Consider the following 13,929-nt stretch of genomic DNA (forward strand, 5'->3'; position numbering starts at 1 on the left):
ACATTTCAAGTGAGAGCAAGGTTACCTTGTGATACATTGTTACAGTTTGTATCTTGCAGAATCCGACGAGCCAGCCTCGCCATCGCGAGAGTTTTTTGGCACACGTCAGTGTGACATTAAACCGATCAGAGCAAGTCGGAATTAACTCGGACACTTTTCTAACCGGCATGCATCTTGTGGCGATCACCGGTGATCGATTTTGCACAGAATTTGCTAATCTCAAACGAGCCTAATGTTTCTACTTTCCACCACTTTTTTTGAAAGTGAAAAGAAATGAAAACAGAATGTTTATAGAAGAAAAATATGCTATGTAACGTTACTTAGATTACGTAGTTTCAAAAGCGACCTGGAAGAATGAATGCATTGTCATCAAAACAACAGGCACAATAAGTAGATGTATAAAAGCAGACCTTTATCGCATTACAACTATTTATTTGTCTTAAGACACATTGCTTGCATATACACAGTTTTTTAAGAGTCTGAAATGCGAAATTAAAGTAACAAAGTTTATTTCGCATCCTTTTTCTGTGTAACGTGTAAAGACTTCAGAGGTTCTGTGATGTCCCATTAGAATTAAGTACAGTGAGATTTCCTCTGGCATTCTGGTCAGCTTCAATTGCTTCAAACAAAGATTTGAAATTTCCAGCACCAAACCCCTGAAAAAAAACAGGAATGTTATTCATACTATCCATACATTGATTGTATATAGGAAGACTTCTGAAATAATTTTTTACATAAAATTAAATGGTAAGTTTGGTGAATTACTTGCATGCAGCCACTGACATATTACTAGCTTGTGAGATTTATAATAACTGTAATCTTACTTGATGGTTGTGTCTCTGGATGACCTCTAAAAATACAGTGGGCCTATCTTGTATGGGTTTCGTAAAGATCTGGAGCAGGTAGCCATTGTCGTCATAATCCACCAAGATTTTAAGTTCCTGTATAAAATAATACCAATTAATTGTCACAGAAATGTGCATTTATATGCAATGTGCCAGATAAATCTTTGCTTAAATATAAATATTTATGTTTTCCTACTGAAATATAAAAAATAATTTCAAGATTTCAACCATGCATTGCTCTACCTTCTAAATAGTACAGTATGCTTACCTCCAGTATGCTCATATCTTCTGAAATTTTGACCTTGGACTGCTTCAGCTTCTCTGTGAGCTGCGTGTAGTAAGTATCGGGCACAGTCATAAACTCCATGCCACGTTCCTTTAGGTTACGGATCTAAAGAGAAAACATCCTTGTCAAACGTGTACTAATGCAAACCCATTTAGACAAAACAACTATCATAACCCCAAAAATGTCTGGGAACAATCACTATAATTTTGTCTCACACACCATGAATTCTAGTTGCAACCCTGTGATTGGCTATGGTTTACTCACTGCTGTAATGATGTCAGAGGTGTTCATGGCGATGTGTTGAACCCCTGGGCCACCATAGTACTCCACATATTCCTTAAAAACAAGGTCAAACAGAAACGAAAGTGATGCATCCATAAATACATATTAGCAAATGTCATGTATGTAAATAACACATGCCTGGATCTGAGACTTGCGCTTTCCCATGGCCGGTTCATTGATTGGCATTTTAACGCTTTCTTCATAGTTGGCCACCACTATGGACCGCAGCGCACTGTATTCAGTCTGTAACTGCTTATCATCCACAGACCAGAATCTGTGAAACAGCAAGTTCCTCTGATACCATTCTACAAACACAAACACATCAAGGTCAAAACTTAATGTGCACAGTACTGTTTTGCAGTGGCGGCCGGTGACTTCTTTTATCAAGGGCGCTCGATGCGAAGTTCGTTACAACATGTATGTAGCCCGTCATGTGTGTGGTTCGTAATTTCAAAATTTGATTTCTGCGCGTCGAGTGATCCTATGTGCATTACGTGTCTTGTCAAAATAAGTGCCTGCTGCAGACGCTTCTAAAGGGTTTATGATAAAAGAGACGCTCGCGTTTGCCAGATACTCACATAATCTCACGTGTGTATTTTGTGAATGTGAGGGTCTCTTATCATAAACGGTGCAGCAGGCACTTATTTTGAAAAAAAAAAAACACGTGATGCACATAATTCACATGACACTCCGAACACATATTTTGAATTTGTGCCCCTCAGATGAGCAGTCACCAGCCGCCACTGCTGTTTAGATAGTTGATGATTTTTTTCTGCATAACATCTTTTGTGGTCCATGGAAGAAAGATATTGAGATTAAACATTAAATTAGTGTATTATCATTAACTAAAACTTTTAAAAATTCTGTTAATTGAAATCAAATCAGATCAAATATAGGCTAAAATATCAGTTGAAAAGTTATTAAAGTACACTGCAAAAAATGATTCATTGAATTTAATCAATTTTTTTAAGGTAAGTGGTTGCAATCAATTTATTTAAGCTACATTTAAACAAAAAAATTTGTAACGTAAAATAAAATATACAACTTTTATTTAAATGTAGCTTAAATAAATTGATTGCAACCATTTACCTTAGCATTTTTTATTAAATTCAATGAATCATTTTTTTCAGTGTAATAAAAATTAGAAATACTGCCTGAGCAATAAACTGAAATTTAGTTTAATGAAGTTTAACCCTTAAATGCATGAATGTTTGTCAATCACTATTACATATTTGGGTCTTTAGCAACCTGGAATATCTAACACCCATCTTGAAACTTCCTTGCTGTCCTAATACTCTATTAACAATTAAAAAAATGAACATAACATAAATGTAATAAAAAAGGAAGCATATTTTGACGTTCTTTAAACAGATTAAAAAAATTATACAACATTAAAATGATGCAATAATGACATTATGTGTCTCTAAAGATCCAAGCGATGCATTTAATGGCTGATGCATTAAAATTTTTACCTGGAAATAAACAAAAAACATGAAATAAAAATAAACATGAACCTAAAAATTATAAAAATAACTGGTTAAAGGATGACTTGAATGATAATAAACTACATGGATTTTCATTGAGCAATTTGTTTACTGTCAGAGGAGCCACGTCTACTCTGTTTTAAATCAGTGAGCTTTTGCCCACCCCTCATCACTCCCTTATCCTCCATGCTGTGTAAATGTCTCCAGATGCTGTCTTGGACATATTTCAGGTCATTTCGCTGAGTCATAATTGCTAAGGTGTTTTCTTGCCAAATATTTACAATATTACAATATAACCCGTCTTATCTAATCTTTCCTTTCTTTCTCTAATCCATCATTGTCATGGAGACAAACTACAGATCTGTGGGGAGTGGCTACTGGTGTGAAAGGGAGTTTCCCCCAAAGACTTAAACTGCTCTGATGTTGTACCTCTTGTGACTGCTCTGTACGTTTCAAGATTAACAACCCTGGCACAGAGGACTCGTGCTATCAGCCCCTTAACATGTCTGTTATATAAAGAAAACAACAGATGTTCAACAGGCTTTTCGGGATATGATTTTACCATTCTACTGTTGACACCATCTCATTGTCTGGCTGGTTTCCAACCACATGATCAATGAAGTCGAGTTTGCCGCTCGGCCTGCAAAGAAACAATCGCATAAAGAGAAAAACAAATAAATACACAAATACCCAAAATTCATTAGTTTTCATTCAAATAGCACCGGACACTTACATTTTTGCCAGGGAAGGGTCACAGAACAAAGGAGGCTGGAATCCGGGGAGGAACAGCCCATTATACCCTGCCCTCTCCACCAAAGTGTGAGTGGTATCACCATACTAAAAAAATAGAAGAAAGATTTTGTAAAATATAAACATTATGATGCTTAAATAAAAACAAAAGTAGAATTGACATACTGTTTGCAGCACTGCCAGTTTCACTTTGCCACACTTATCCTCCACAACATGGGGCTCCTGAACAATAATCGCCCCTCTCTCCCTAGCTTTCTGCAGAAAATAAATGCACAGAAGTCAAAAATAATGCTTAAAATTATGTTTCAGGAAGAAATTAAACATGTGAAGAAACTGTCAGTATTCACCTCCACCAAAAAGTCACAGTTCTCTACAGTAAAGGCTACATCTTTAACACCATCCCCGTGCTTCACCAGGTGCTCACCCATCTCTGTCCATGAAAACCAGTGTACACATTATATATGGGTTTAAAGGGAATAAAATATCATAATAGCTATAACAATACACATTCTTATTTCTTATTTATACAAAATACCTATATTGCCAGGGTTCAATGCAGAGGAGAAGACATAAATAATCTACAAAAAGAAGGGAGAAAAGAACAAATCATGAAAAACAAACACTCATTAAGCAATTAAAATTGACTGGGTTTTTATCAAATGTAAGCTGCTTTAGGGATACTATAAGGGAATAAAAATTATGGAGATGAATATTGACAAAATAGGACTCCTCACCTTGCCCTGTTTCACCACGTGAGACACCACATCACGGCTGCCTGTCTCCAACCCACAATACGCCAAGGGTTCAAAACCCAGTTTAGTACAATAAAACGATGCTGCCTTGGATCATAAGGAAGAAAAACATTGATGTAAATAACACTAGGGATGCCTAAAGGTTTTTAAGAGTGTTTGAATGGCGCCATCTACTGGTTTGCTTAGAGAGTTGCTTTAAAAAGTCTCAATATGGATTAAATTAGTGAGCAGAGAATGGTGGTCTGCGTGTTATTTTACTCCCACCCCTTATGAGAGCCAATAGCATCTCCCTATAGGTCACCTCCTCTTGGCATCGCTAACTCACAAAAAACAAATTTTACAAAATGATGAATTAAAAAAGTAAAAATACCTGTTTGGCATTTCCAACCCAGAAAGTGATGTGGTCAAAGCAGACGAACCTGCCCTGCTCGTGCTGTAGACATAAAAAAGATGACAACAGTAATTACTATTCTAGAATGAAAGTGTATTCTTATATAGACTCACAATATTTCATATAATAGTAATAATAATAACGACCTCATACCTTTTCACCTTTGTCAGTGTAGCTTGTCTGGAAAAATAATAATTATAAATAATAATTTACTTTGTTTAAATAATTTTGACAGTCGCAACATGCATCATGAGCTTTTTTTTAAATAAAGTATGAAAAACATTATAATGATTTTATTGAAAAATATTATCTTTTCCTACCATCTTAATAATAGTTTAATGTCTTAAAAAGATGCAAATGCCTTACCATCTTTACTTTTCGAAGCTTCTTGTCGGGACAGTCGCAAAAGTTAGAGGAGGTGAGTGCAGATGGTCCAGATGTGAATTTGTAGCGGTATGTTGGAGTCTCCGCCCACAGAATCTCAGGAGAGGAGGAGAGCAACGCTAATGATGCTCATAACTGTCTAGGTTAGATTTTTATAACTGGTTATATATATTAAAAAATGAACCGTGACGTTTTGATATTTTGGGATAACAATTGGGATTCCTTTTTGTTTACTGTTCTTTTGTTCAAGCATCGTCGTATTGGATCCTTGCTGATTTTGACCACATATGCTGCGGTTTCTTGAGTGTGTTTTTTACTTTGTTGTCGTAGCACAGCTGTTTGTCTATATGGTTAAAGAGGAGGCATTCGTTTCCTTAAATCCTATTGGTTAGTTGGTCCAACATCAGTGGTCCTACAATTTGCAGGGTGACTTTGCAAAACTTAACGAGCTTGTTGTTTTTTGTCTTTTAGCAAAACATATTTTTTTTCTATTAGAATTTCTTAACTCATAACACAGCATAACAGTTCATAATAGTCCATCAGCAAATATCTGCAAAAACATTTCATTGTTATAAAAACAAGAAAATTAACATAGTATTATGTTATTATGTATTATGTCATAACAGCTTCAGACTTCACCCTATCACTCCCCTAACTAAAAAGTGCAACGTCAGGGTTAAAACACCGCTTTGTACCGCTTTAAATAGTTTGCAAATGTTTTTTACTTTCTGAAGACTTAAATCAAAATTAAGTTTAAGTACCAAAAACAATCTCTATATATTTTTACAGCTCCTCTTTCAGGAGCTCTGCTAAAAACAGGTCATTTTGGCCTGCAAGTAATATTCATGAGCCTCTCTTCTGATAGGCCTGTTGTTTTATGAGTGAAATACGAATATGACTGTTTTGAAACGTATAGGGTACTTACATAGCCCCTAGACCTCATTTATCATGAAAAAAGCCACAAAATTTCATTTTTTTTACCATATGTGACCTTTAAAACTCTGGTGTAACCTCTTCAATTTAACGTTTATCTCAAGAACATTAAACGTGCATGTTTTGCTTTCCAGAAAAACATTATTAACCCTAATAAGTCCCTTGGGGTCAATCTTACCCCCAAGCCACTTTTATTTAGTTAAAAAACATGGTTGCCTTCATCTCAGTGGAAAAAGATTTTGTGACTTTTCCAGATTATCTGTCAAGATTCATATAAAAAACTGGGCTTGATTTGGTTGTTCTAAAGAGGTGCAAAAAACAACAACAACCAAAATAGGACCTTTGTGGATAAAAATTACCCCAATTGAAATCAACGGGAAATGCAAAAAAATCATTTTTTTTCTTGTTATTCATCAAATAAAATCAATGCATCCAGAATAAATCTGAACATTTTGACACAGAAAGGTAGGCCTGGTACTAGAGCAGAGCACAAATGCAATATAGAAAAGACATGCTCAATCACACACACAAACAGACACACAAAAACACACAAAGGTACGACTGCCACAGAGAGCATTTTTTTTTACAGAATTTGGCAAAAAACAGCCACAGATACAAAACAAAGATGTAAAATGCTTACACAGGTGTGTGCGTGGACCCCCCCCCACACACACACACACACACACACACACACTTACATTTAGTCAAATTTCTGTGGCATTTTGAAAAAATGATTTCAAAATGCATCATAATTTATCATAAAATTTTTATATTTTACAGGTAAGCTAATGGTGTAGTTAAGGTAAACAGGTTCAAAAGTACTTCATATCTCCCAAAACACAGCATTATTGTATAGATGGGAAGTAAACAAAAAAAGATATATTATTTGTATCATTAAAAATTTATATATTTTTTTGTAATCACTCTTTTAATTTCTGGGGTCATTTTTACCCACAGGGAACTCTAACGTATACAGGAAAATAGGAGCTTATGAGGGTTAAAAGTCATAAAAGGAGCTCTGTAAAAACATAATTGTAGCAAACCATGTAAGTGTTGCAAGTGTAGTGTGAAACTCTGATGTACGTGTTCTCAGAAATCCAAACCTACTGAGAGCAAGTATTAGGACTTGTACAGCAGGCTGACAGTACCTGAAATTTAAATGAGCGTATATGTGCGTTTAGGGAAAAGGTGTTTATGCACATGTGACATATTTCCCAAGAGAACATTAAGCAACTGCGCGACCCAAGCACTCATTGGCCCATTAAAACCCAAGGGAAACACAACACTGTTAGTGTCACTTAGCTGCACACAACATTTGACATAAGTAGAGCAAAGAAGAACAAGTGAGAGAGAAAACAACAACACATAGAGATAAAACAAGCATGAGGAGCAAAGACGAATGAACGAAAGCGAAAAGTCAAGCACCATGACTGAGCAGTCGATGGAGAACCAAGCCATTCTCCAGAAGTGGTTGCTAAAGAGCAGAAGCAAAGATGACACTGAAAAGGAAGAAATAAGCATGCAGGATGAAGCTGGAGAACACGATTGTAGCACCGTTTCACCACGGGATGCATTGGAGGAGAACATCGAAGAATCAAAGCCTGTTGATGGAGATAAAGAAAAGCAGGCTAGAATCCAGTCAGCCTTTTCTATGGTGAGGAGTCAGATCAGGACGCAAGCCGCACTGGATGGTCAACGTATGGGTATACTGGATGTTATAAACCAAGTCAAGGAACTGGAGAGGAGCAAGAGGGAGCAGGAAGAACCCACGCCCATCGTTAAGATAAGCTCATTTGAGGAGGATGAAGTGGACCAGGGCACCCAGACAGAAACTTTATTTGAGGAGAATGATAGTAAGGGAAGAGGACAGGAGGTATGCGTAGCCTTATTGGAGGAGGTTCTATTGAGTTTAGAGTCACTAAAGAAGGATTTGCGTGAAGGCCTGGCTCAGCTTCGCCGTGAGACACAAAGCTATACGGAGAGAGAATTTTGCGGCCTGGAGACTCGCCTTACAAATTTACTGAGAATGCAAACTCCCTCTGCACTTCCCATGGAGACCAAGAAACAAAGAACTCCCAGTATGCCTCCCTTGGGAACGTCTAGGAGACGAATTCTCAACCGCACAATGACCACTATCACTCCTAAAACATGCCTACCTCTGTCCCTGGGGCCTCGCTCCAATTCAGAGCCAATGGGGGTTTTTGGCAGTGAGACCGCCACCAGCAACGGCACTCGGTTGCGGAGAAGAGGTGAGATGTTAAATCAGCCTCCTCCTGGACCACTGCCTCCTGCCCAACCTCCAGCACAGACGAGCAAGAAGACTTTGCGAAGCAGGACTCGCATCGGTAAGCCGACAAGCTAGGCAGGTTTGCAGTCCGAAGGACAGGAAACAGCCAACAGTGAAAGCATCAGCATCATTGCTGTCATGGTGAGAAGATGCAAGGGACACACTGGTGCTCTAAAGACAGTTTATTTTAATGTCACTTAAGGAGCAGTCATTTTCTGTGTTGTTTACATTTTATGAAAACTCAGTTTTGTGAAAATACTCTCGTGAAGAGTCTAAGAGGATAAATAATATGTAAAGAGTTTACTAAAGACTTTAATATTACAACTAAAATGTTTTTTGATTCGAATTTTCTAAAGATCCTTTGGCAACAGCTTTTTATGTTATTTTATACCTACTGTATAAGATTTCTTGTTATTTTTATTTCACTTCTAACATCAGCAATGTTTATTGCAGTTTAGCACTGTTAAATATACTGCAGCATACCTGGAATTATTACTTAAGCTACATTTGGCTGTACAAATTTAATGTAAAGCTAGATTTGATGTTGCATAGTGCAGATATTATTTTGCTACATTATTTTACCACAAAAAAACTGTTTAAAAAAAAAAACAAAAAAAAAAAAAACTAAAAATGCCTGCTGCTTTCACTGAGACCACTGGAGCAACACTACTGTTTAAACTACTGTTAGAAACTTGAAATATTTCTAATGATCTTGAAAAAATTTAATCTTAAAATATAAAATTATTACAATTAAAATGGATTATTTAGACCAAATAATGATGAAAAAGCAACCAATAAGAGCATATAATAGATGGATACTCAGCTTCCCATGGGTGAGATCTCAAGAAGCCATACCAGATAAAATGTCATGGAATGATTTTAAGGTGGCAAAAATATATTTGAATAAAAATATTATTCTAAAATATGGAAAAATAGGAATAAAGAATGAGTAAGTTTACTGTAGTCTACTGTTACCCTAAGACTGTTATAGTCTTACTTTACCCTTACTAATATGACTATATAAACTTTAAATAAAATAAAAAATATATATTGTTGTTGTCAGCATCAGTCACATGCAAAGAAAACAATTTAACAGCCCGGAAGTACAGTAAAAATTAGCTGTATGAAAACATAGAGTTTCTAAAGACATTTTATGTAAGACTTATGTATTAAATTCACTTAATCATGCAGTTTATGATTATAATTGTTTTTTCTAAATACTAAATAATTCAACGTATATTTCAGAAAACAATCTATTTGAAATCATTGAGTGATTAGTAAATCACTGTTGTGCATGCCATTATAGACATGATATTAAATCGTATGTATGTACTTTATTTGTATAAATAATAAATAAAAGATTTATTTATTGTACTTGACTGCACTATGATCGTCTCTTAATCTCCTAATTTTTATTTTATAATCATTGTTTTAATAATTCAGAAAACTATCTTTAACTCTGGGTTGATCGCAGCATTGTTTTTCCATGTGATCTTAGCGACACCTGCTGGTAGAAACAATGTAATATTCGAGAAACACAAACAGCAATGTCTATTTTAAGCGCTCATTAAAACTAAAACAACGCCCGAGGAGAGAAAATAATAATTGTATCATTCTTTATGAAAAACACACAAGATCTAATACAATTCAAAATAAGACTAATGAAAACATGTCTTTAAGACCTTCAAAAACGCTCCATCAGCTGCATGTCTGCGCAGGTTTGAATTGCGCACGCGCATCACGAGCGAGCGTCCCCGTTTGATGACAGCTGTGCGCTCTCTTGACTGTTGCTAAAGGGAGGAGAAAATTCCACGACGGAGGGTTTTTATATCTCTTTCATTATTAGTCAGGACTTTTGGAGGACTAAATCGAGACATTGGCTGTAAAACCGACCTGTACGGTCTCGACTGAATTACCGTCAGATTAGTCGGTAAGTGTGTTTGTATCGTGCTGGTAAACGTGACACTTTAGCGAATGGAGCGCTATGTTAGCTGGCTCGCTGCTGGCCTGCTTGTCTCGCTCATGTTGTCACCTTTTGTTTTACCCAGGTTTGCAGCCAAATATAACACTTATAGACGTATTTCAGTCTTATTATATTGTTATCAGACCACAGAACCTTACAAAGAGTGATATTTAATTTAGCCTATCTGTAAGAAAGCTTCGCTGTTGCTCGTTTCAATTCTGAGGTAAATGCCGCTCTTGCGCACGGACGCTTCAGCTTTTGTTGTTGTCATGCACGACTCTTTGACAGCGATGCTAAATTCGCTGTGTTATGTATCGATTACAAACTAAAGGCGTTTAATTTTTCTGCGTAATGCAGTGGTCGTGTGATCGAGTAGTCGGCAAAACGCAGTGGTTTGCATGGATTTGCAGCATTATTTGTTTCTGAATCTGCTGTACCTCACATATTAGGTCTTACTCTTTTCCTCTGTTTATCTTTTCGTTTAACATAAATGGATTTCACTTAAAGGTCCCCTATTGTGACCCAGTTTATAAGATGTAAAACAAGTCTTCGGTGTCCCCAGAGTATGTATGTAAAGTTTAGACTCAAAACACCACATAGATAATTTATTATAGCATGTTAAAATTGCCACATTTGTGTGAGTGCACATGCGCCATTTTTGTTTGTGTCCATTTAAATGCAAATGAGCTGTTGCTTGCTGCTGGCTTTCCAGAGGAGGTCAGAGTTTCAAGAACGTGCTGCAGCAAACGGCCACAACAAAGGTAGTCTAGTATCGACATAATTTCATACTGAATGTCTGGGAACCATGGCTGCTTTAAATGGCCAAGGACCGCCTAAGAAGCCATACGTAAAGAAACCATTCTCTAGGAAAGAGGAGGAGTGTGTTTGGTCCAGAAATACTTTGTCACGAACACAACTGCTTTTTGAACTTTGCCAGTGTTTAACATTTGAAATCCAACTCTTTAACTGTGTTAATAGAATGCATAAAAACATTAGACCTGCCCTTTAATCTGCTAAAGTGTTTTCAAATAAGTGTATCAGACGGTTAGTCAACGGTCCGTGGGCCGATAATTGTGATGTTTATTCTCATCAAGGTTGTCTGAGGAACATACTGTATAGGAGCTATACACGCTTTTTAAAAGATCGCATCACGTTTCTGGTCTTTGTTTTCTTGTTTGTTCTAAACTTTGTTTGCAGTGGTGGATCCGCTACTTTTCTTTATCTATGCTGAATTTGTTAACCCCTTAAGATTCCAATGTACCGTGGCATCATTTGACAGAAATAATTATCAAATACAACAACTCAAAAACAAAAAGCTAAACATGTCACATATCTTTGGAAAGCTGTAATTTGTGTGACTCGAATGATGTAAACGGTTTTAAAGGGGGCATATTATGAAAATCTGACTTTTTCCATGTTTATGTGCTATAATTGGGATCCCCAGTGCTTCCATCAACCTAGAAAATGTGGAAAAATATCAACCCAGTAACTTAGTTTTGGTAAACCATTTTCTGCAAGCATGTAAAAAAAATAGGTCTTTGTGATTCGGCTCCTATTGTGATAGGATAATAGGATAATGCCGCCCCTTCATCTGCACTATCCAACCACAGCACAGCCATTTAGTGCAGCGAGAAAGAGAGAGAGTGAAAATAATTTACAGCACAATTGATTTTAAATTGCAACAAACCACCATCAATGAGTGTGTTTACATGCACATTCTTACATGCCAATTATGCTTAATAAACTGATAACTCATGGGGTCATGTAAACACGTAAAACAGTTTTCTTTAATTAGGGAAAGCCCATAAACGGCGTAAGCAAAAACCGATTGGCACAGGTAGTTTTTTGCTCATTACACCGATTTCACGTGGCATGTAAATACCTTAACCGGCTTTCTCACTGTTTTGTCCATGTGCGCATGTCTCCGCGTATGAAAGATAAACGTCACACGCGGAAGTAAGTGCAAAGTAACGCATAAAAGTCTCCGCTCGACTAAAGCAGTTGGCAGAGAAACTGTTAAAATAGAAGCTCATGTTACCTTTACAGGTTCTGCACACACGAGAAGAGATACAACAGTACAGCTTAAGACATGTATGCCGTTGACTTTTTGAAAGACTATTGTGTACTATAGGTTGTGACGTCACTGTCTGCAAGAAAACTGATAATTCTTCAAGTCCCATGTAAACGCAGTTGTCTGCATAGCCGGCTTATTGATTTGCATGTAAACGCATGAAACAGTTTTCTGTAATAAGCAGATTTTTAATAGTTATCCGCTTATTCTGTGCATGTAAACATACTTATTGTGATCAGTGTTTGCCCTTCATCCGCTCATTTGCGTTTTGGGTGACACACCCCAAGCGGCGCACTTTTGCTCAGGCCTACAAAGTGCCAATTTTAACATGCTGTAATTAATTATCTGTGGGGTATTTTGAGCTAGAACTTCAATTACGCACTCTGGGGACACCAAAGATTTAGTTTAGATCTTAAAAAATTCTCATAATATGTCCCATTTAAGATACAATCAACACAGCAGGTATAATTTGTGTCCATTTTAGGCATTTTTTAGCCTTTTTCAGGAATGCTAAGGGGTTCACGATCCTGTAAATATACTTTCAAAGCTGTGCAGAGTGCAGACGCGAGAAGAAAGTATACTGTATTATAGGGCTGTCACAATGATTAAAGGAACAGTATGTAAGAAATTTATATCAATTAATCATAAAATGGCCCTGATATGTCACTAGACATTAAGAAATCATTTTCATTTCAAATACTTATAACACTGACAACAGTGGTCTGGCCAGGATATTGTCATTTAAAAAGTGGAGTTGTCATTTTGTGTATTGGCCACAGTTGGGTGATTGCAGTACCAGTTTTAGCCACAAGTTTTGTGATTGCAATACCAGTTTTGGCCACAATCCTACATACTGTTCCTTTAAATAATCGTCTCATCGCAATTGTTTGACCTCATCGTGATGATTTCAGATCACCCCGATGATTGCACATCTCTCTAAAAAAAACAAGGGGAGCTGCAGTGCCTGTATAAATGAGACAGTATCAGATTACTTTTAAAAATGTGTTATGTGTATAAATATTTACTGCCAGATAAACCTTGCAAAAGATTTAATTTAAATAATCACAACAATTATTTCATAAACAAAAAAATGTTTGAGAATTAAATGTCAAAGCAACCGTTAATCGTTATTAATCATAATTTAGTAAACAATTAATCGCCAGCAAAATTTCATAATCGTGGCAGCCCTACTGTATTACTTGACAAAACCTGCTTGCGCTTTGATGAGGCAACGCTTGACGTTGTTTGCAATGCATGATAAGAAACTGACATACTTTTCTTTATGTCCAACGTTTTTGTAATTTTATTTGCAGATTAATGAAACTACATCAGAAAACTAGCATTTGAAAATAAATTATAATGGGTTTTAAAAATGACTGAATCCAAAATGTGCCAAATTCCATGACATTCCCTGTTGTACAGTAAATTCAATTTTTATGCTTTAATTCTGTGATTTTGTCTGTGTTTTCTGCATCGTGAAAATTATAGGGCCCTACATTAG

General features: G+C 36.4%; 2 protein-coding genes across 7 annotated transcripts in view; one reads left to right on the forward strand and one right to left on the reverse strand.

The window, feature by feature from the left end:
• Nucleotides 1-391: 391 nt before the first annotated feature.
• hpdb (4-hydroxyphenylpyruvate dioxygenase b) lies at nucleotides 392-5,425 on the reverse strand. Its single transcript, XM_073867350.1, has 14 exons — nucleotides 5,157-5,425; nucleotides 4,944-4,970; nucleotides 4,770-4,832; nucleotides 4,382-4,486; nucleotides 4,183-4,225; nucleotides 3,995-4,077; nucleotides 3,813-3,902; nucleotides 3,631-3,734; nucleotides 3,457-3,537; nucleotides 1,552-1,711; nucleotides 1,396-1,467; nucleotides 1,114-1,236; nucleotides 825-941; nucleotides 392-656 (listed from the first exon to the last, which is right to left on the reverse strand). The coding sequence occupies exons 1-14, from the start codon at nucleotides 5,157-5,159 to the stop codon at nucleotides 546-548; spliced, it is 1,182 nt and encodes a 393-aa protein (XP_073723451.1). The 5' UTR covers nucleotides 5,160-5,425; the 3' UTR covers nucleotides 392-545.
• A 4,691-nt stretch (nucleotides 5,426-10,116) lies between these two features.
• gapvd1 (GTPase activating protein and VPS9 domains 1) overlaps nucleotides 10,117-13,929 on the forward strand; it is a 47,687-nt gene continuing 43,874 nt past the window's right edge. For 4 of the 6 annotated variants that reach the window (XM_073867724.1, XM_073867725.1, XM_073867726.1 and 1 more), the window contains exon 1: nucleotides 10,118-10,324. The gene's annotated coding sequence lies outside the window, so the exon portion shown is untranslated. Of the gene's footprint in view, nucleotides 10,325-13,929 lie in introns of all 6 variants that reach the window. The other 2 variants (XM_073867722.1, XM_073867723.1) reach the window with 1 other exon arrangement.

This window comes from Misgurnus anguillicaudatus, chromosome 5 (assembly GCF_027580225.2).
Source record: "Misgurnus anguillicaudatus chromosome 5, ASM2758022v2, whole genome shotgun sequence".
Lineage (NCBI taxonomy): Eukaryota > Metazoa > Chordata > Actinopteri > Cypriniformes > Cobitidae > Misgurnus > Misgurnus anguillicaudatus.